We start from the raw sequence: 21,882 nt of genomic DNA, 5'->3' as shown, positions 1-21,882 counted from the left end.
AAGGTACGTTCCATTACCGCCCTTCGGGGGCGCGCTAGGCAGCGGGCCGGCCAAGCTGCCGCCGCCCGGGGCGCCCTGTCCCGTTCGCTTTTATGCCGACCTAGAAACACTGTGGTGCTCTAGATTGTTACAAAGTTCGGGGTGGTGCAGCCCCAGCGCGCCCCGCTCCCCGGCCTGCAGGTGGCATACGAGTCTCTTCGCTGTCGGGATTCGGGACTGAATCTCTGCCGGGCAGCAACCCCTTTCCCCACCGGGATCACCGGGAAAGCAGCACCAAGGATTCTCCATCTTTGACTGTGGTCACGCCCCCTCGCTGACTCCGCCCATCCCACGGGAATTGGCGCGTGGCGATTGGAGGCGTGTCGGGGGCGGGGCTGGGGGGGAGGTGGGCTGAGGAGGCGGGGCCTGGGAGGGGACAAAGCCGGGAAGAGGAAAAGCTCGGACCCGCCCTGTGGTCCCGGGTTTCTGCAGAGTCTACTTCAGAAGCGGAGGCGCTGGGAGTCCGGTTTGGGGTTGCCAGGCTGTGCTTGTGAGTCTGAGCTTGTGAGCGGCTGTGGCGCCCCAACTCTTCGCCAGCATATCATCCCGGCAGGTAACTTCAGGCTCCGAGGGGCGGCCCCGGTCCCTGGCTGTGGAGGGGTGGCTCTAATTCCGCAGAAGGCAGGAATGGGGTAAAGGAAAAAAGCGCAGATCTTGGGTGTGGAGGGAGTCGAGGCCTGCGTGCAAAGAAGGGAACAAATCCAGGTATTGAGAATGGGAAAAGAAAAGGGAAGGAGGGGATGCTGGATGCTTGGATATGCAGAAGGCCTGCTTTTGGGCATGGGAGGGAGAAACTGGGCGGTGAGGAAGTTGGATGCAACGACAAGGGGAAAATCAGGTCTGCACTTGGGTTGGAAAATCGAGAGGTGGAAGTTGCAAGAATGCATGTAGAAGACTAAGCCTGGAGTGTAGGAGGAAGAAAACGTGCAGCAGCTGGGGGCTGGATGCAAAGAAGGCTGTAAGCCGCAGACGGGCGTCTGCAGGCAACTCAGGCGGCGAGTAATAGCCTTGAAGCCGATCCCTCGCGTCCGCCAGGGGGCGTGGAGGGGCGGAGCTCCAGCGGCCTTCAGAGGGGTCGCTAGGCCACACGGGGCGAGAGGGGGCTGGGGGAAACATCCCCGCCAGTTCCGGGTGCCTGGAGTTTAAAAGGTCCCAGCACCAGCGAGGGGAGGGGAGGGGAGGGGAGGGGCGGGCATGGAGACCTGGAAGGAGGTACCGATCCAGCCTTGATTGCAGCCCTCTTGCACAACGGCCATAAGGACGGGTGCAGGCCAAGAGCAAGGACGTGCAAACCCCAAGACCTGCTAACGGGCGGCGAAGCGGGGGCACGCCCTCGCACACGCAGAGATAAATTGTGCTCCCGTGACCTTTATTTGGAAAGTGCCTGCGGGCCTAAAACTGGCCTTTGTCCCTCCGAGTACACTCAGCACTGTACTTTAAACCGGATAAACTGGGCTGTCTGGCAGGTACTAAAAACAGCTAAATTCTCCTGTGAGTGTTCTGTATGTTAACACTTTTTATTCCTTGTTTTGTTTTAGGCGATAAACTACCTTCAGTTGAGTCTGCAAGACTGGGAGGAATTGGGGTGATAAGAAATTCATTCACTGTCAAGGTGAGAATTAGCAATTTTTCCCCTTCTTCTGTACTTTCTTTGATGTGGCAGTACAGTGTTTAACTGGTCTTGGGGGCAGGCCGAGGCACTGCAAGGGAATGAGTGAGGAATATTTCCAACAACGAATTCCAACAGCTTCCTTGTTTCTTTTAATACAGTGTCTTATCTGCAAGAGATCATTTTCGCCCAGAAATTATTGTAGTTCATGAACTCGGCAAAAAACAATCTGGCCAAAAACTTGAGGTTGATGAAAATAATATTAAATGGCTCTTTTTTTCATTAAACTACTCTGTATTGTTATTCCACGTTTATTTTCTGGAATTGCACAAGTATGTTAGGAGATAGGATTCAGCTACTTTAAATGAGCTGGTGCCTGCTGGTCTTGGAACAGCCCTTCCTTCTGAAGTTGGGGTTGGGTTGGAGACAAAATCTGAGGGGCAACAAAGGTGGAGAAGTCAGTCCAGTGGGGCCTCGAGCCCATCCCATGGAAATCAGATCCAGAAGAAACAGAATTATGTTCCACATGGTAGTAACAATAAAGCTTCACTGTTTTAGTTAAAAGATGGTAAAAATTTCATGGCTAAGTAATGTGAGGAAAACCTGAAGCGTCTGAAGTATGCATTATGAGATAAAGAAAGATTACTGCAGAGAGTACAGTTGCTTTAACTGAGAAGGAAATAGTGAACTAAAAAGGTATCAGTCTTCACATTTTAGGTACAATATTTGACCTCTATTAACTGTATTTGCCATCAAGAATAAATTGCCATGTCATGACTGTTGCATCATACCATATAGGGACATGGCCATGGAAGTGTATTATCAGGAACCAGATGAGTTCACTGCCTCCTTTTTTGCTTTGTTTTAAAACAAGGATAGGTGTGACAGTGGAATCAAACATGAACTGAATCATATGCTTTGAGCTGTACTACAAATTATACTTGACATTACAAATGGGAAGTAATTGACTCATCCACACCATTCTGTTCATTTCTTTTAGTCTAGTTCAGTTCCAGAAGGTTCCCCCAAAGGAATCTCCTAAACACTAGTAAGAAGAATTCTAGAATTGCGAATTTGGGAAGTGAAAATGGGCCTGGGGATTGGAAATACATCCAGGCTTGTCAAGAAACAGACGCTTACTCTCTACTAATCATTACATTTTTATTTAAAGACCAAATTACTTTAGCTCAATTTTTCAAGAAAGACTATTTTAGGCTTCTTATCTAATAATTCTTTAAAGTCAATTCTCTTGACTTTTTTAGTCCTTAAGAGAATAAAAGCAATTTGCAGCTGTGTTGTTGGATTAAAAAAGAGTTTCGATTAGAGCATCATTAGAAGGAATAGATAACTTTTAGCAGGCTCAGAGCTTCTTCTGCCTCTAGGGACAAGCTGGGACAGTTTCATTTCTTCCAAAGGGTCCAACCTTGCACTTTCTGAGAATCAGATTGATTTGTATATGCTACCCCCACACCCTATCCTTAAAGTGCTGTCTTCCTAGGACAATGCACAGTTTGTCCTATCCCACTCACTAGCAGCTTACCCTTGCCTGTGAACAGCCAGAAGAAGATGACAGGGACGTGCTTGGGTCCTGGGCAGTGGCCCTACTGTATAGAGATTCTTCTAATTGAGAAATCACTTTGTTGTATTTAGCCCCACATCTCCAATGTCTGTGTTGTCTCTAGGAAAACAGTTCCACCAGGAATTCTTCATCTCGCTTTTAGACTTAAAGTTTCCCTGAATATGGGTCACAGGAACCAGTTGAATCTCCTCATGGCTAGTTATTTTTATTAAATAACAAAAACAGCCTCTTAAAGGAGGAGAAATACTAGCACTCACCATTCTGCACATCTTGAGAGCCCAGTAAAATGATGAGTTGGACTGAAGTGTTCAATAAACATGAGATTGTGGAAATAATCTCATTTCTTAAGACAAACCAGTAGTTGAGAATAATGACTGCATTATGAAGGGCACGTTATAGGGTCAGGCTCTCCCACGCTCTAGCTAGGTGGCCTTGGGAAAGCTCTTTTTTTTTTAACAAAGTAAAATGGGGAAATGATGGCCATTTTTTTGGATTGTTATGAGGGCTAGCTCAGAAACCGCGTGTGAAACAACACAATACTTTGTTCAGAGAAGATACTCAATTCTAATGGTAAATAGAATTGCTGTTACTAGCTTTTTATTCAACTACACACAAATTGAATTGCATGAATTGTTCTTTTAGTAGTCACTACGTTGTTTATATAAACACTACGTTGTTTAAACACTACGTTGTTTATGTAAACACTATGTTGTTTATATATTTCACTTTATAATGAAATAAATGACAAGGCGTGTATTTTTTTTTCTTTTTAGGTTTATTGAAGTCAAAATGTCCAAAAAAATCAGTGGTGGTTCTGTGGTAGAGATGCAAGGAGATGAAATGACACGAATCATTTGGGAATTGATTAAAGAGAAACTCATTTTTCCCTACGTGGAATTGGATCTACATAGGTAAATGAGTTAGCCCTCCGTGTAGCAAACTCAGAAAGGATAATGTGGCTGGGCATAGTGGTGCACACCTGAAGTCCCAGCTACTTAGGAGGCAGAGGCAGGAGGATCTCTCAAGACCAGGAATTCAAGTCCAGCCTGGGCAACAGAGTGAGACCCCATCACTTTAAAAAAAAAAGAAAAAAAAAGGGAAGGAGAAACAGGAAAAAAAAAAAGAATGTAATCTGAGTTATTTTGAGGTGAAGTTAGCTTTTTTTATATAGATATAGCTGTGTTTTGTGAATAAAGTTTGTTTTAAGCCTAAACATATTCAGATGAATCTTCTAATTTTAACATACTGCTAGGAAAACTGGATTTATCATCTAAAAGTCAAGAATTATAAGGGAAAGAATGATTTTCAGATTCTTCTAACCTTCTGTTTCCTGTGAAGGTTTTATTTGTAATAAAGCAGTGGCTAAGAATAGTACAATGTATTGAGAAAAGGGAAATAAGAGAGGTTGTAAGAAACAGTAAACTAAATGCAGTTAACACAATTTTGTCATTTCAAACTCAATTTTCTATCACTCTACTTAGTCAATGGACCTGTTTCCTTTTCATTCCTCACCTTTTGCCCTTTTCATACAATTGTAGTGCAGAAAGAATTCATGATGTTTCTTAATTGAACCCCTCCTTTCCAGCAAAATTCCCTTAAATCCTGTGTCCCTTTGCCCTGTGTGTAAAGTGCTTGGGGACAGATGCAAAAGTCTATGTAATTCTCTCATTTTTTTCGCTGTGTTTTTCATAAACTTGCTTCTGTTCTTTGTACCTTTATGTAGAGATAGAATTTTTAAAAGGGTAAAGTGGCTGAAGACTGGCATAGAAAAATATCGAGCAACACGTTTCAGCCAAACTATTGGCAACTCTAAGTGTGTTTGCCTCAGCCCAGAATTAGTCATCAAAATTTGTCCTAAGGACCTGTTTGAGTGGAGACATTTAATTCATATAATGTCATTAAACATACTTTTTAATTGTTCTAAATCTAAGCTGCTGATGTCTATATTGAAATCATGATAAATAGAAATCATGATAAGATATAAATACTTGCAGAAGTCAACCAAACATAGGAAATTAGGCATAAAAACATCTTCCAACTAGGTTAAAAAAAAAAGCATCTTAGGAACTCCTGTTTCAGGACTTTACATGACAGTAGGTGAACTGGCAGGGTTCTTTTCCTTATAATGGCTGCAACTAAAGATGCTTTGAGCCTCTTTAGTGTAGAATTATGAGGAGTTTTAAAGGGGAGTCAATGACTAGGAGGAAAAAAGTTGGTGGCTGCAGACTAGATAATTTTTGGAGGCTCAAACAAGTTTTAAATTTTTCCAAAATTCCTATTATTATCACTGACTGGTTCTTTTTCAGGAGAATGGAGCAGATAGTTTGTTTTATGTAGGCTGGACAGTGGTCTGGGCAATTTGTTCCTTTCTTATCTTCTTAGAAATGTTAAGAAGACAAGCAAAAAATCTACTAATTTGCTGATAGATTCTCCTTATGAGAAATGGTTCCTAGGAACTTGAAAACTACTGATCATACTTCCTGTTGGAGTTGGGATTGGATCAGCATTTCCTATGCAAGAAGATAACAAAGGACATGACTTTGTTAGATTTATATGAATTATCTAAAGTCGAAGCAGTTGGGAGTTACTTTTATTTGGAAATATGTCAAGATTACTATCTCTTTGTTTGCATCATGAGTTGGGTAGGAGATCTAAGAAAGGAAGATAAGGGAACCAAAAAGAAATCTAGAGGCAGGTTTTAAGAGCTGAAAAACTTTTCTTTAAATCCTTGGAGAACAGAATAAATTGTTACATTATTTTGTTTTCTTGCTTTTTAACAAACTATTGCATGCTTCAAATAAAGCTTTGCAGTAATTTTCTGTGCTCCCTGGACAACCAACATTCTTTCAGCTCTGAATTACCTGCAATCTTAGTGTTGGTGTGTATTAAGCTATTACTCTCTGGTATGTACAAAACCATTGATGGATTCCTTTACTTACCCAATAAACTGTAGGCTTGTTTCCAGAACAAACATTTGCTCAAGAATTACAGAAGGAATTAGCTGGGCATGGTGGTGCATGCCTGTAGTCCCAGCTACTCAGGAGGCTGAGGCGGGAGAATCACTTGAACCCAGGAAGGCAGAGGCTGAGTGAGCCAAGATCGTGCCACTGCACTCCAGCCTGGGCAACAAAACGAGACTCGTCTCAAAAACAAAAAAAGGGAAAGGCTCATTTTATGACTAACTGGCATTAATGAAGGAGTCATTCGCATTTTTAGCATCAACTGTCACATCTTTACCTCCCAACACTTTAATATCAAAATACAAAAAATCCTTTAAGCCCTCCCACCCCCTTTTATTTTTAAAGAGCAATATTTACTAAGGGAAAAAGGTGGTCCTTAGACTTACACTTAATTATACTAATTATATGGAGAGAAACCAGGCCATTATTGCCTCTATCTGGTGAAAAACAGGAGGCAAAGGGCAGAGTTTGATGGTTTCCATTCATTTTCCTGATAGACAGCTTCCCATTACAAGAGGAGGGGCAGCCTAGCAGTCTAGCCTCTCTTAGTTCTCTTTATAGTTGGCACCCATCTTCTGTGTTTAGGGTGTGCTAATGCTAAAACTTGGCAGATTTTGGTGTACTGTGAGCCTTCGCTTTCTGCATAATGAGCTCTATATGCCATCACTGCAGTTGTAGGTTATAACTATCCATTTGTCTGAAAAAATTTGCTTCTAATTTTTCTCTTTCAAGCTATGATTTAGGCATAGAGAATCGTGACGCCACCAACGACCAAGTCACCAAGGATGCTGCAGAAGCTATAAAGAAGTATAATGTTGGCGTCAAATGTGCCACTATCACTCCTGATGAGAAAAGGGTTGAGGAGTTCAAGTTGAAACAAATGTGGAAATCACCAAATGGCACCATACGAAATATTCTGGGTGGCACGGTCTTCAGAGAAGCCATTATCTGCAAAAATATCCCCCGGCTTGTGAGTGGATGGGTAAAACCTATCATCATAGGTCGTCATGCTTATGGGGATCAAGTAAGTCATGTTGGCAATAATGTGATTTTGCATGGTTTTTTTTTTCATGGCCCAGAAATTTCCAACTTGTATGTGTTTTATTCTTATCTTTTGGTATCTACACCCATTAAGCAAGTTACGAAATTGAGAAATGCATATATGTATAACTGTATATTTACACACATTTAGCTAAAGGCAAATACAAATAAACTTACAAATAGGCGTCCATCTCAACACATTTTTTTTCAAACATGCTGTTTTTTTTCCTTTATCCTTTTATTCAGTTATACCATATGATATTGCCATTTTTATGTTGGTAATTTCATATGGTTCAACCAGATCTGTGGTTTTCAACACTGGCTGCACAATAGGATCCCCTTACAAGTTTTTTTGGTGGTTTTGTTTTGCTTTGCTTGATTTGTTTCTTTGTTTTAGTTCCAATGCTTGAGTACCACCCTACACAAATTAAAATCTGAATTCCATGGGGTTCAGGCATTTTAAAGCTCCCCAGGTGAATCTAATGTGCAAACTTGAGAACCACCAAAGATTGTATTAAACATGATCCCATCATGCATAAAAGAAAAAACTGGCTGGGTACTATGGTTCACACCTGTAATCCTAGCACTTTGGAGGCCAAGTTGGAAGCACTGCTTGAGGCCAGGAGTTTGAGACTAGCCTGGACAACATAGCAGAACCCTGTCTCTACAAAAATGAAAAGTATTTCAATAATTATGTCAATTGTTCATGGAAGAGCCAGTTTTGTTGTTTATTCATATACAAAGTGAGTAGGCGAAGCTGAGTGGAGTGGCATGTGCCTATAGTCCCAGCTACTTGGAAGGCTGAGGCCTGAGGATCCCATAAGCCTAGGAGTTCAAGGTTACAGCTATGAGCTATGATCACACCACTGCCTACGCAACAGAGCAAGACCCTGTCTCGAAAAAGAAAAAGAAAAAAAAAAACTGACTCGGTAGTTGAAAGCAGCCTTACTAAAGCATTCCTTCCTGCCTGGAAAAAAAGTATTGCTTCTTTACTTCTGTACCAGTAGGCTTGTTGCCAAATTAAGCAAAAAAACTGCCAAGTAAACAAAATCAAAGTTCAGTGTTGAAACTGAGGTTTCAGACTTTCACAGAAAGTAGTTTATGTCTTAAAAGGACCTTAAAAACAGGAATCTCTCATGCTGAAATCCAGAGGTTTTAATGTAGCCATCATTGAAAACAGTGTGTTGAGGGTAAACAATTTAGTCCTTGAGGGGGTCAGTTAACTTTGTTCCACCCTGTGGCTAAAACTATCCTTTCATCCTGGCCAAAGCCTTCAGAAATAGCTCCCAGAGGCCCAAGCAAGGGAAGGTAGATGGCAGTGGTGCAAACTCGCTAATCTTGTAAAAATCACCCTAGATTCTTTCCAGTTCAGTCGTGCCTTTTTTCTGCGTATATCCTTTTTGTTTTTTGTTTTTGAGACAGAGTCTCGCTCTGTCGCCCAGGCTGGAGTGCAGTGGTGTGATCTTGGCTCACTGCAACCTCTGCCTCCCGGGTTCAAGCAATTCTCCTGCCTCAGCCTCTTGAGTAGCTGGGATTACAGGCACATGCTACCATGCCCGGCTAATTTTTATGTTTTCAGTAGAGACGGGGTTTCACCATGTTGGTCAGGCTGGTCTCAAACTCCTGACTTGTGATCTGCCCGCCTCTGCCTCCGCCTCCCAAAGTGCTGGGATTACAGGCATGCCACCATGCCCGGCCTTCCTCTTTTTTTTTTTTTTTAATTATTTTGGCATCAGTCATTTGTAAAAATGGCCATTCTATTTATTAAAGTCCAGAAAGAGAATTTCAAACCTCAGGTTGATTCACGGACTGTTTAAATATACATAAACCTATACAAAGCATTTATGGTGCTTTGGTACCTCAGTTTCTCCCTTTTCAGAAATAGTAATAAATTACCACCCATATTTACTTTATGGATTTTATATGTCAAAAATGTTCTGTGTAAAGTAGGTGTTTAATCTTTATTGTTACTTACTGCTCTTTTACCAGTTGTTATTAGTATTTCTCTACACTTATAGATGTGGCTGGCACCTGCTGGTACCTAACTCTGCAAGTATCTGATTCAATTCATTGAAGAAGATACAATGCAGCAAAGACTTATGGATGTCTAGTATATGCCAGGCATATTATTCCACTGAGTAGCTGAGGCCCATGAGGGAGGTGCCTGTCCTTGAACAGCCCTTTCCTAAAAATCATCATCATCCCATTGTAGCTGCTCCCAGAATGATTTGATTGCTCCATATGAACAAGTCCTATAACACTAGTAACAATGATACCATGAGAGACCGAGCCCCGATGGCCTAAGTAAGGACGAGACCTCAAGTCCTTTGACCCTGGATGCATTATTTCTACTATATCATAGTTCCCTCCTTGTAAGACTGATGTAAGAATCAAATGAGATTATGCAAGTTAAGCATTTAAAGCATCTGGCATAGAGTAAGGACAAAGCATTAGCTACCTCAGTACTACAATTAGTATTGTTATCATCACCCTCTAGGGAGACTTCCCTGACTTCCTTCCATGGTCACCTCTTTTCCTCTGTCATCCTATAGTTTTTTTTGTGGGGGGGGGGGGGGGTCTAATACCCTCTTTTGGCATTTGAAAGCTCTTATATTGCTTTTCACTTATATATGTCTTTGTAGGGTTGTAAACTTCCTAAAGGAAAGTGGCTTATGTTATTCTCTGTCCTCTTCAGATCAGTGCTCAGAAAACTTTCCTATACCTCGTATAGGCACCTAATAAATATTTACTGATTTAGGGGAATGTCTGGACCTCTTCATCCCCATCTCCTAAAAAAAAAAAAAAAAAAAAAAAAGAAGTTTGACATACTGCCCTATTTGTCTAGGTGTCTTCTAGGTCTATATTATATGAATATTCTCCTTACAATTCCTGCTAGGGTATTTTTTTTTCTTTATACCTTTTTCCCCCCTACACAGTACAGAGCAACTGATTTTGTTGTTCCTGGGCCTGGAAAAGTAGAGATAACCTACACACCAAGTGACGGAACCCAAAAGGTGACATACCTGGTACATAACTTTGAAGGTATGTATGACTGTAGCATAAGCTTCTTTTTTTTTTTTAAACAAATGATTTAGATAATATTTTTATTGCTTTTTTTGTTAGTTATGTGACTGCCTAAAAATATAATCTGAATCTACAGTGTTTTTGCAAAACCCGAAACTTGACATAAAGAAGTAATTTGCTTCCATACCTTCCTGTGGCATGAATAAAGGCACAAAAGGGTTACCCACTTAATTGGAAATGCCTTTAGGCAAAGACAAGGAGATGATTATGCATTTATCTTAAAGCACAGAGAGAAGGTTGGCAGAAATCTGCTGTGCATGAATTATATACATTAAATATTAATATTCTCAAATCGCCCAGCATATAATCCTGCCCTTTGCTCTGGTAGGGCTCTTGTATCTGGAAGAGGTTTCCTTATATATTTGCTGAAGTTTTCTTCTTGCCCTTCTGGGTATTTATCCTGTGAAAAAGTAGAACATTTGCTTTTTGCCTTTTCTTTCCCAGCTACCCTGCTACCTTTGATGGCAAATCCCACCCAAAAGTTGTTGAAATAATTAGTGGGCCCTTTTCCTTCACTATTGAAGTTGTTGAAAGCACTCACACAAACAAAAATACCCAACACTCACCTACCTTTTGTTTTTCTTGCCTCTTCCAAATAATATCTATTGGAATCTGGTTCTGCAAGCTTCAGCACCTTTCACCCTGAACCCAAGTTAACCCTGAGCATTGGCATGGATTCAAGTTCTATCTTTAAGTAATAACAAAGTTCAATAATAGTTGTAAAACACAGTGATTACATGTAGCATAATTATTTCTACTTATTTCTACCAACTACAGTAGGAGTGCTCAGTATCCTCCAGGAGATTATAAGAATTTTCATTCAGTATTTGAAATTTAAGTTTTTCTCAATAACTGAGGATTGAGTGCACCCCTAAAGTTTAAAATAGATGTTGGGAATTGTAAAGGTAGGGTGTTTGTCCATTCTTGCGTTGCTATAAAGAAATACCTGAGGCTGCGTAAGTTATAAACAAAAGAGGTTTAATTGGCTCACGGTTCTGCAGGCTGTACAAGCCTGGCTCCAACACCTGTTCCTGGTGAGGGCCTCAGGAAGCTTCCAATCTTGGCAGAAGGCAAACAGACAATAGGTGTATCACATGGCAAGAGCGGGAACAAGAGAAAGAGAAGGGGGAGGTCCCAGACTCTTAACCAGATTTCAAGTGAATTAACTGAGCGAGAACTCACGTAATCACCAAAGGGGATGGTCCTAAGCCATTCATAAGGGATCCAACCCCGTGTTCCAATCACCTCCCACCGGGCCCCACCTCCAACATTGGGAATCACATTTCAACATGAGATTTGGAAGGGACAAATATTCCAAACCATATCAGTATGTAAAAGAAGTTTCAAAATTATTTGCCTTTTCTTAAATGTATTTCTGGTTCATATCAGTTTTTGGTATTTCTGCATCTTCAGGATTTTAAAGACTGTATGTTTTTTCATTTCTATTGTCCTTCCAAAACAAGTTAGAATGTCCTTATCTAGAACTGGCTTTTCTCTATGTGCCTCAGAAATTTGTGGAATATTCAGGTTGGAAACCTGTCTGGGACTTCTGAAATCTAGTCTCAGATGTGAGAGCTGAGAAGTAGGTCATTTGGTTGTGGTGGGTGATTTTAGCCTTATTACAACTACATTACATTTATTCTTCTCCCTTTTTTTCCTCTCATTGGTTTCTCCTCTACAGAGGGTGGTGGTGTTGCCATGGGGATGTATAATCAAGATAAGTCAATTGAAGATTTTGCACACAGTTCCTTCCAAATGGCTCTGTCTAAGGGTTGGCCTTTGTATCTGAGCACCAAAAACACTATTCTGAAGAAATATGATGGGCGTTTTAAAGACATCTTTCAGGAGATATATGACAAGTAACTATAGTTCTTTTTTAACTTTTTCTTTATTCTCAAGTAAGCTGACATTTGCATATAGAGTATGTATCTCCCTATCCCTATGATTCTGGGGAAATTGAGTGAAAATCATCACTGTCTCTTAAAGATAAGGGCAAAACTGAGGTTTAGCAGGAGTGAAACAAAACCACTCTGACTTGCTTTTATAAGATAAACATGTTCTTAAATAAGGTCCCCACATGAATTTTTTTCAGAGCCAGGTTCTTTAATGTTTAAATAAACGTACGCTGTTAGTGATAAGTTCTAATTTTTCATGTGTGAGTTCCTAAGTCAGACCCATTTCCATTCTTTCTGAAGCCCATTGTTAGAATTTAAAATTCTGGTGGCCGGGCACGGTGGCTCATGCCTGTAATCCCAGCACTTTGGGAGGCCGAAGTGGGCAGATCACGAGGTCAGGAGATCGAGACCATCCTGGCTAACACGGTGAAACCCTGACTCTACTAAAAATACCAAAAATTATCCGGGTGTGGTGGCGGGCGCCTGTAGTCCCAGCTACTCGGGAGGTTGAGGCAGGAGAATGGCGTGAACCCGGGAGGCGGAGGTTGCAGTGAGCCGAAATCATGCCACTGCACTGCAGCCTGGGCGACAGAGCGAGACTCTGTCTCAAAAAAAAAAGAAAAAGAAAAAGAAAAAAAAAAGAATTTAAAATTCTGTTTTAGTGGAGTCATTTGAACTTAAGTGTAAGTTTATAACAACACTGGCTTCCACAGCACAGGAGGTGAGCATGTGTTAATATTTAAGATTGGCATAACTCCCTTTAGGTGCAAGTGTTCAGGCCAAAATGTTCCTGAGGCATTTTGATTCCTCCTCCTGCTGCCCATCTATACCAAGCCCAGAAACTGTCTGGAATATATTTTAGTTTCCTGAATGACACCAAGAAGTAGAACAGTCTTTTCAAAAATGTATTTTAAAAATAAGCTGAATCTCAACAATCTGATCTATAATATAATGAAAACTGAAAAGTGAAGTAGTCATTGGGATACTCTACTGTCTCACTTAATTCTCACGGCTTCCCTGCAAGGTGGGTAAAATTGTTCCTACAGATAGTCAAATTGAGTTTTACAGTTAGAAAATGATTGGGCTAGGATTTGAGCCAATGTCTGTCAGATTCCTGAGTTTCTGCTACTTCTACTAAAATATGCTGCTTCTTGTGTGTCCCGTCTTCTGTTTGGGACAAGCAGATGATATCCCTAACAAAATCTATTTTCTTTATTATTATTCTCTTTTCCCTTTTGTTTCCCAGGCGGTACAAGTCCCAGTTTGAAGCCCAAAAGATCTGGTATGAGCACAGGCTCATCGACGACATGGTGGCCCAAGCTATGAAATCAGAGGGAGGCTTCATCTGGGCCTGTAAAAACTATGATGGTGACGTGCAGTCGGACTCTGTGGCCCAAGGTACAGAGGTGGAGCCTGGCCTGTAGGAACAGAGTCATTCCAGGGTAGTTCTCTAATTTGGGAAGGGGAGTTTTGTAGTCCTTTGTTGTAAAATCTTGGAATGTTAAACCTCCAGGTCCACCGTCTTACCTGACAGCTAAGGAAATTAAGCTCAGACTAGAGAAGTGATTTACTCAAGACCACATGGGAAGTAAATTAGTGGATTGACACTCCTGGCTCCAGTGTCACTCCTTGAAGTTTTAAAGCCTACCTGATCTGAAAATCACTCCCTTTCCCTGCCCTCCTTGTCCTTTGGTGAAAATGTAAAAAACCAGGGCACTCAGGCAAGGAGGGATAAAGTGAGGAGCCTGATCATGTCATAACCAAGCTTTGGTGCCTGCAAAGCTCATTTATTGGGCAGCAGGGCCTACTCATGTCCCTCTGCCAGCTGCTGTTCTGGTAGAATATAAAACAAATGTGTTTGGCTGGGCACAGTGGCTCACGCCTGTAATCCTAGCACTTTGAGAGGCCAAGGCAGTGGATCACTTGAGGCCAGGAGTTCAAGACCAGCCTGGCCAACATAGCAAAACCCCATCTCTACTTCAAAAAAAAAAAAATACAAAAATTAGCCAGGTGCGGTCACATGCCTATAGTCCCTGGCACTCAGGAGGCTAAGGCATGAGAATTTCTTGAGCCTGGGAACTGGAGGTTGCAGTGAGCTGAGATCATGCCACTATACTCCAGCCTGGGCAACAGAGCAAGACTCTTGTCTCAACAACAACAAAGAAAAAGTGTTTTTGTTTACTGCTTAGCTTACACACAAATCAATTGAGCAAAGAACCCTAGGGGCTGTTTACAGAAATTCCAGGGGAAGTTTCATGCATGGGGTAAGGGCCAAATCAACAGAAACACAGCGCCTGGTTTCCTCAGCACCAAGTTGCCCTTCAGTTTCAGTTGCCCTTGGTAGCTGTGTGAACTTGAATCTCCCCAGATGAATGTTTGTTAACTTTAATTATGTTTGTTTTTCCCAAAAAGTACTACTTTTTCTGTCTCTTATCAGTGTTAAACATCTCCTCTCAGTTTGAAAATCAGTAGATCAACCTGGTTAAAGATAACTTTTTGCCAGATAAATGAGTTACACAACTCTCCTTACCGTCCTTCTGTTTCTCTACTTCCTCACAATCATTTGTACTGAATGCAACAGAGGAAGGAGTGTTATTGCTTTGTGATGACTCCGTGGTTGATTATTAACTTCACAGGTGATGTTGGGAGGTAGCAAAAATGGAGAAAAGAAGAAAATCAATTATATAGATGTAAGAGTTGTAATGTGGTTCTTTCAATAAGAAACCACAGAAGAGAACTATTGTACTGAGGGTATGAAAGAGAGCGAGGAAGGGCAACTGGGATGTTCTTAGATCCAACCGATCCTGTGTTTACCTGCCTTCTCTTCCCAGTCCCAGCAGGTGTATGAGCAGCTTGAGGGTTCTTAAGAGACAGCTCTCGTCCATCTTTATTTCCCCAGAACAGCAGAGCATTGCACATAAGAATAACAATAATAGATTGAGCTCTCACTGTGTCCAGTACTATTCTAAGGAATATAAATGTATATTCATATATATTTATGAATATATGTATATTTATCTAATCCCACAGCAACCTAGTGAAGTAGGTGCTGTTATTACTCCCATTTTACAGATAAGAAAACTGAGCCGCAGTAGCTATGAAGTCATAGAACTAGAGTGGAATGTAGGCAATTGGACCCTGAACCCTCCATCAAGGAGTAGGTATCCCTGAGATAAATGAGGGGAAAATGCAGCCTTTCCAGACCCATTGGCTCTGACATCTGGAGCGGGGATCCTGCCTTCTGAAAGGCAGAATTATTGGTGATTCCATGTGCTGTTGTTTACTTTGCTTACCAAGACCTATCAAGATTGAGTCATTTATGCTCTCATCTCTGAGAGACTCAGTGCTCTTCATGCAGTTGGACCCAATGCTTCATGCTCCGCTACTTACAGGGTATGGCTCTCTCGGCATGATGACCAGTGTGCTGGTTTGTCCAGATGGCAAGACAGTAGAAGCAGAGGCTGCCCACGGGACTGTAACCCGTCACTACCGCATGTACCAGAAAGGACAGGAGACGTCCACCAATCCCATTGGTAAGATGGTGTTTACGTTGATTTCTCACCAGAGAGTGCTCTCCAAAGCAGCCCAGATGTGTTCCCTTGGCTGCTCAGTGTTTTGTGTGCAAAGTCATCACCAAGTAGCTGATTTGTTCTACTAATAAGATCTATTTGAATATGCTTCTTAAAATATACAATATTTGCTTTTCTGTTTTGTGGGAGAACATAGGTTACAGAGAGGAATGTTATCAACAAGCATTTTCCTTTACCTCTGGTGCAGTGAAATGTCACATAAGTCTACAAACCTAAAAGTCACATGGATAGATCCTTTTAACAAGTTTCAAAGCTAGCACTTCAAAAAGAGATTACAGCCTGGAAAAAGGAGACCAATATAGACAAGAGACAGAAGAGATTGTGACCTTTTTCAAATTAGAAAATGCCTTAAGTTTCAAACACTAGTACCATGCCATGAAAATGTGTTTTTTTAAAGTTTGTTTGGTAAAATATGTCTAACTCTCCTAAAACTTCTAGCCCATGTGGTTAGTATCTAAAGAAGTCTGTCACCTAAACAAAAAACTATTCTGTTTTTGGGAACTATGAGACATTTGGAAACCTCTATAACTAGGATGATTGGAGTGTTGTGGTTTTTTTCCCCTTTTAGCTTCCATTTTTGCCTGGACCAGAGGGTTAGCCCACAGAGCAAAGCTTGATAACAATAAAGAGCTTGCCTTCTTTGCAAATGCTTTGGAAGAAGTCTCTATTGAGACAATTGAGGCTGGCTTCATGACCAAGGACTTGGCTGCTTGCATTAAAGGTTTACCCAAGTAAGTATAAGATGCCCTAGTTTCTATGGTCAAATTAACACTTATCCTCACTGGGCTCAGAGCATCGGTGCTTTCTGGAATTATATAAATTGTTATTCATCATCTAGTTCAGGAGTCTGCAGATATCTGTAAATTGTCAGATGGTGAACGTTTTAGGCTTTGTGGAACAATACAGTCTTTTTACAACTACACAACTATTCAATTTTGCCTCTGCCATTGTAGCAGGAAAGCAGTCATAGACAATACAGAATCAAATGGTGTGGCTGGTACCAATCAAACTTTTATGTTCAAAACCAGCCTCGATTTGGTTCATGTGCTGGGCTGTAATTTGCTGACATCCCATCTAGTTGATAATCATTGAACGAAAAGGTTCTATTTAATTTTAAGAAGCAGATTATAGACAAATAGAAACAAAGGTACTTCAGAGGCTATTTTATTCTACTCCTTTATTTTCTTTAACTTACTGATGAGAAAAGTGAGCAGCACAAGTTTAAGGTGTGCAATTGATTACAGTCCCTTAAGTATCTGTAACCAATATTTGGGCAAATATTTGACAGCCCATATGTTTACTGAGAATTTTTCTGAGAACATGGTAGCCAGTATCCTGGAGGGATTGTCTCCATATCTCAACCAGTGCATCTGCAGAGGTCCCAGGTAGGGTCAGTATACCCCATAATGGGGATATACTTGGTCACTGCATGTTTCTTAATTTAAATTTCCAACAAGATTGCAGTGTTCGCCGGGCACTGTGGCTCATGCCTGTAATCCTAGCACTTTGGGAGGCCGACGTGGGTGGATCACGAGGTCAGGAGATCAAGACCATCCTGGCTAACACAGTGAAACCCCATCTCTACTAAAAATACAAAAAATTAACCAGGCGTGGTGGCGGGCACCTGTAGTCCCAGCTACTCGGGAGGCTGAGGCAGGAGAATGGCTTGAACCTGGGAGGCGGAGCTTGCAGTGAGCCGAGATGGTGCCACTGCACTCCAGCCTGGGGGACAGAGCGAGACTCCATCTCAAAAAAAAAAAAAAGATTGCAGTATTCGAAATGGTCTTAGTGGAATACCTTTGTAGCCTATTTAATAGGCACCTGTCAGCAGGATTATGTTATCCTGTCCGTTGTCTTTTGTTTTTCTTTTTTTTTCTTTTTATTGAGACAGAGTCTCGCTTTGCCCAGGCTGGAGTGCAGTGGCGTGATCTTCGCTCACTGCAACCTCCGCCTCCCGGGTTCAAGTGATTCTTCTGCCTCAGCCTCCCAAGTAGCTGGGACTTGTGCCACAACACCCGGCTAATTTTTTTTTTTTTTTTTTGTATTTTTAGTAGAGACGGGGTTTCACTTTGTTAGCCACGATGGTCTCCATCTCCTGACCTCATGATCCACCCACCTTGGCCTCCCAAAGTGCTGGGATTATAGGCGTGAGCCACCAGGCCTGGCCTGTCTTTTGTTTTTCTTAAGACACTGATAGAAATAATAACATTATAACTTTTTTTAAGGACATGTAACAGTTTGTGGGAAGGTGGGTAAAGGTTTGGCTATGCCCTGAATAAGTTTTGTTATGTTTAAGAATGAGGAAGATGTGTGATGATTTTGGTCTCAGCAGCATTAGTCTGAACCGAAACTCCATGATAATTTCACCCCCAAAGCTACATAGCAAGAAACCTAACTGAGTATGTATGGATGAGTCTCTACTGCCGGTTGCCTAGAGAGCCTAAGTACTGAGCCTGGGTCAGCCCCAGGAACCCTGAACATAGTCATTGTCTATAGATTTTGTAGCTTACTAACATGAATGCGTTTTCTTCCAGAAACAAATAGAATACTATTTTAAGTAGCATTTCTAGGACTTTACCACTACCTGCTACCATATCAGAGACAAACTAAATTTTCTTTTTTTTCCCTCCCCGTTAGTGTGCAACGTTCTGACTACTTGAATACATTTGAGTTCATGGATAAACTTGGAGAAAACTTGAAGATCAAACTAGCTCAGGCCAAACTTTAAGTTCATACCTGAGCTGAGAAGGATAATTGTCTTTTGGTAACTAGGTCTACAGGTTTACATTTTTCTGTGTTACACTCAAGGATAAAGGCAAAATCAATTTTGTAATTTGTTTAGAAGCCAGAGTTTATCTTTTCTATAAGTTTACAGCCTTTTTCTTATATATACAGTTATTGCCACCTTTGTGAACATGGCAAGGGACTTTTTTAAAAGTTTTATTTTATTTTCTAGTACCAGCCTAGGAATTCGGTTAGTACTCATTTGTATTCACTGTCACTTTTTCTCATGTTCTAATTATAAATGACCAAAATCAAGATTGCTCAAAAGGGTAAATGATAGCCATAGTATTGCTCCCTAAAATATGCATAAAGTAGAAATTCACTGCCTTCCCCTCCTGTCCACGACCTTGGGCACAGGGAGGTTCTGGTGTCATAGATGACCCGTTTTGTGAGGTAGAGCTGTGCATTAAACTTGCACATGACTGGAACAAAGTATGAGTGCAACTCAAATGTGTTGAAGATACTGCAGTCATTTTTGTAAAGACCTTGCTGAATGTTTCCAATAGACTAAATACTGTTTAGGCCGCAGGAGAGTTTGGAATCCGGAATAAATACTACCTGGAGGTTTGTCCTCTCCATTTTTCTCTTTCTCCTCCTGGCCTGGCCTGAATATCATGCTACTCTAAATAGCATATTTCATCCAAGTGCAATAATGTAAGCTGAATCTTTTTTGGACTTCTGCTGGCCTGTTTTATTTCTTTTATATAAATGTGATTTCTCAGAAATTGATATTAAACACTATTCTAGTCCTTATCTTCTCCTGAACTGTTGATTTTAATTAAAATTAAGTGCTAATTACCATTCTTCTGCGTTTCTGTTTATTGGACGCCAAGCACCACGCTACATCCTAGCCATAGTAATGTAATCTGAAAAAATTCTCCGCTCTTAAAAAGTTTACCATGGTGGAAATAGATAAGTAAATAGTAAGATGTAGATCCTGCAGTGAAAGGAAAGAGGACCAAAGAGGGAACTAAAAGAAGAATTAAGGAATATTAGAGAATAGATTATGTCTATGCACATGCTAAGGAGTTTAGTCATTATCTTATAAATGATTAGGGAGCCAATGAAGACTTTTAAGAAATAAGGGACTTGATCATATTTTTATTTTTAAAAATAGCACTCTGGGAAACTTTGATAAAAAATGGATAGTGGCTTTGGGAGGCCAAGGCAGGCAGATCACAAGGTCAGGAGTTCGAGACCAGCCTGGCCAATACGGTGAAACCCCGTCTCTACTAAAAATACAAAAATTAGCCAGGCGTGGTGGCGCACACCTGTAGTCCCAGGTACTTGGGAGGCTGAGGCAGAAGAATCGCTTGAACCTGAGAGGTGGAGGTTGTAGTGAGCCGAGATCGTACCACCGCACTCCAGCCTGGGTGACAAAGTGAGACTCCGTCTCAAAAAAACAAAAAAAGAATGGATGGTTTGGGGTGGGGAGCAGAGTGTTAGGTGCAATTGAGGAAGGAGGACCAGTTAGGAGGCTGTTGCAATACTTTAGGTGGGAAATGATGAAGATCTGACTGGAACAGTGGCACCAGGAAGAGAACGGGATAATCCCTGGGATAAGGAAGTTGAATGGATGGGTCTTGGCAAGACCAAGGATATGTGGGGATGGAGGGACAGCAGCAAGTCAAAGATGCTTCCCGCTTTCTGGCTTCACACCTGGGGAAAGGCTGCTCCACATCCTAGCATCTCTGGGAGGGAGGCTCTGGTGAGGTTTTGCGCTCTCACACATCAGAAGTCAGTGAGTTGGGGTGGGGATCCTTGGTAATTTCTAGTCTACCTTCCTGGCAAGCTTGGAGTTGGGCCCCAGACACTGCTCTACACAAATCCCCTTGAAGGCCCAATGAAACATGGAGCCTTTCAGAATCCGATGGCATGGAGCTTATTCAGAATGAGCTTTTGACCAATTTCCCTCAGTGCTACCCCAAAATACATCCAAATCCAAGCCCACAGTCCTAGAACACCCTGTTGAGAGGAGATTCTCATGAAGTAGGGGAGGCCCATGTGGCTTGGGCAATTTATTCCTGGCCAAATTGAAGTTAGAATCCAAACCACATGAGCTCTCCTGGCAAGGGAAATAAAAATCAATTTTCACATGAGATCAACCAGTGTCAGGTCACTCAGGTGGTAGAAAAAAAAAAAAAAAGCATTGCTTCTAGTTAACATCAAGAAAGAGGCAATAAATATTTTCATCTCGTAAGATTTTTAAGATTTTTCAGTAAAAGATTTTATAACCTATATTATCTGTAGTTTGTAAAAGGAATGGAGGTCTACGTAAATTAGAATACAAGACACATAATCATTGTTTCTCTGGTGGCTTTTTGCTGATAAATTCAACTAGTCTTTGCCTCAATATAATGACATGCCAATGACTCATTTTAACATTAATACCTGTAAGTTTTTTTAATAGGATAGATTGGGATTATAAGGAAAAGGAATGTAAATTCTTTTTATGTGCCTTCATACTATCTCATTTAATTCTCACCAAAGTCTTAAGAAGTTGACTCTATAGCACTGATTTTTTTATGAGAAAGCAAAAAATTAGAGATGTTATTAATATTTAACTTAAAGGTGGAGCTGATATTTTCTTCCAAAGGCCACAGGTCTTTCTCTCTTTGGAAAATAGATTTTTTTTTTTTTTTTTTCCTGAGATGGAGTCTTGCTCTTTTGCCCAGGCTAGAGTGCAACGGTGTGATCTTGCCTCACTGCAGCCTCCGCCTCCCGGGTCCAAGCAATTCACCTGCCTCAGCCTCCCAAGTAGCTGGGATTACAGGCGCCAGCCACCAAGCCCGGCTAATTTTTGTATTTTTAATAGAGATGGGGTTTCACCATGTTGGCCAGGCTGGTCTTGAACTCCCGACCTTCCACCTCGGCCTCCCAAAGTGCTGGGATTACAGGCGTGAGCCACCGCACCCGGCCGAAAACATATTTAAAGCCCTTTGATGTCCAATATACTGGTTAAATGTAGTGTTCTTCAGATTATTAGATATTTGGCTTTTTATAAAATTCAAATTAACATTTTAAACTTTACATCCAAAAAAAATTGTCAAATAAAATGTGTTTTGCACTCTCTTCCTCTCATCTAAACTTATTACTCAGCTGAGCACAGTGGTTCATGCTTGTAATCCCAGCATTTTAGGAGGCTTGAGGTCAGGAGTTCGAGACCAGCCTGGCCAACATAGTGAAACCCCATCTCTACAAAAAATACAAAAATTAGCCAGGCGTGGTGGTTGTAGTTACTCAGGAGGCAGAAGCAAGAGAAACACTTGAACCTGGGAGGCAGAGGTTGCAGTGAGCCAAG

General features: G+C 41.3%; 1 protein-coding gene across 3 annotated transcripts; it reads left to right on the top strand.

Annotated features, from left to right (window-relative positions):
* Positions 1 to 286: 286 nt before the first annotated feature.
* Positions 287 to 19,382, top strand: IDH1 (isocitrate dehydrogenase (NADP(+)) 1). 3 transcript variants are annotated; one of them, XM_001141655.5, is made up of 10 exons: positions 287 to 592; positions 1,578 to 1,651; positions 4,001 to 4,138; positions 6,920 to 7,211; positions 10,165 to 10,270; positions 11,994 to 12,171; positions 13,454 to 13,605; positions 15,600 to 15,740; positions 16,366 to 16,528; positions 18,435 to 19,382. In XM_001141655.5, exons 3-10 carry the CDS (start codon positions 4,017 to 4,019, stop codon positions 18,523 to 18,525), a joined length of 1,245 nt encoding a protein of 414 aa, XP_001141655.1. In that variant the 5' UTR covers positions 287 to 592; positions 1,578 to 1,651; positions 4,001 to 4,016; the 3' UTR covers positions 18,526 to 19,382. The 3 variants fall into 3 exon arrangements, with proteins under 3 accessions (XP_001141655.1, XP_001141734.1, XP_001141810.1); XM_001141734.6 differs by lacking the exon at positions 287 to 592 and adding an exon at positions 1,041 to 1,188; XM_001141810.8 differs by lacking the exon at positions 287 to 592 and adding an exon at positions 1,184 to 1,505.
* The last annotated feature ends 2,500 nt before the right edge of the window (positions 19,383 to 21,882 follow it).

Source organism: Pan troglodytes, chromosome 13 (assembly GCF_028858775.2).
Source record: "Pan troglodytes isolate AG18354 chromosome 13, NHGRI_mPanTro3-v2.0_pri, whole genome shotgun sequence".
NCBI classification, from domain to species: domain Eukaryota; kingdom Metazoa; phylum Chordata; class Mammalia; order Primates; family Hominidae; genus Pan; species Pan troglodytes.
This window is presented reverse-complemented; position numbering and strand designations above follow the sequence as displayed.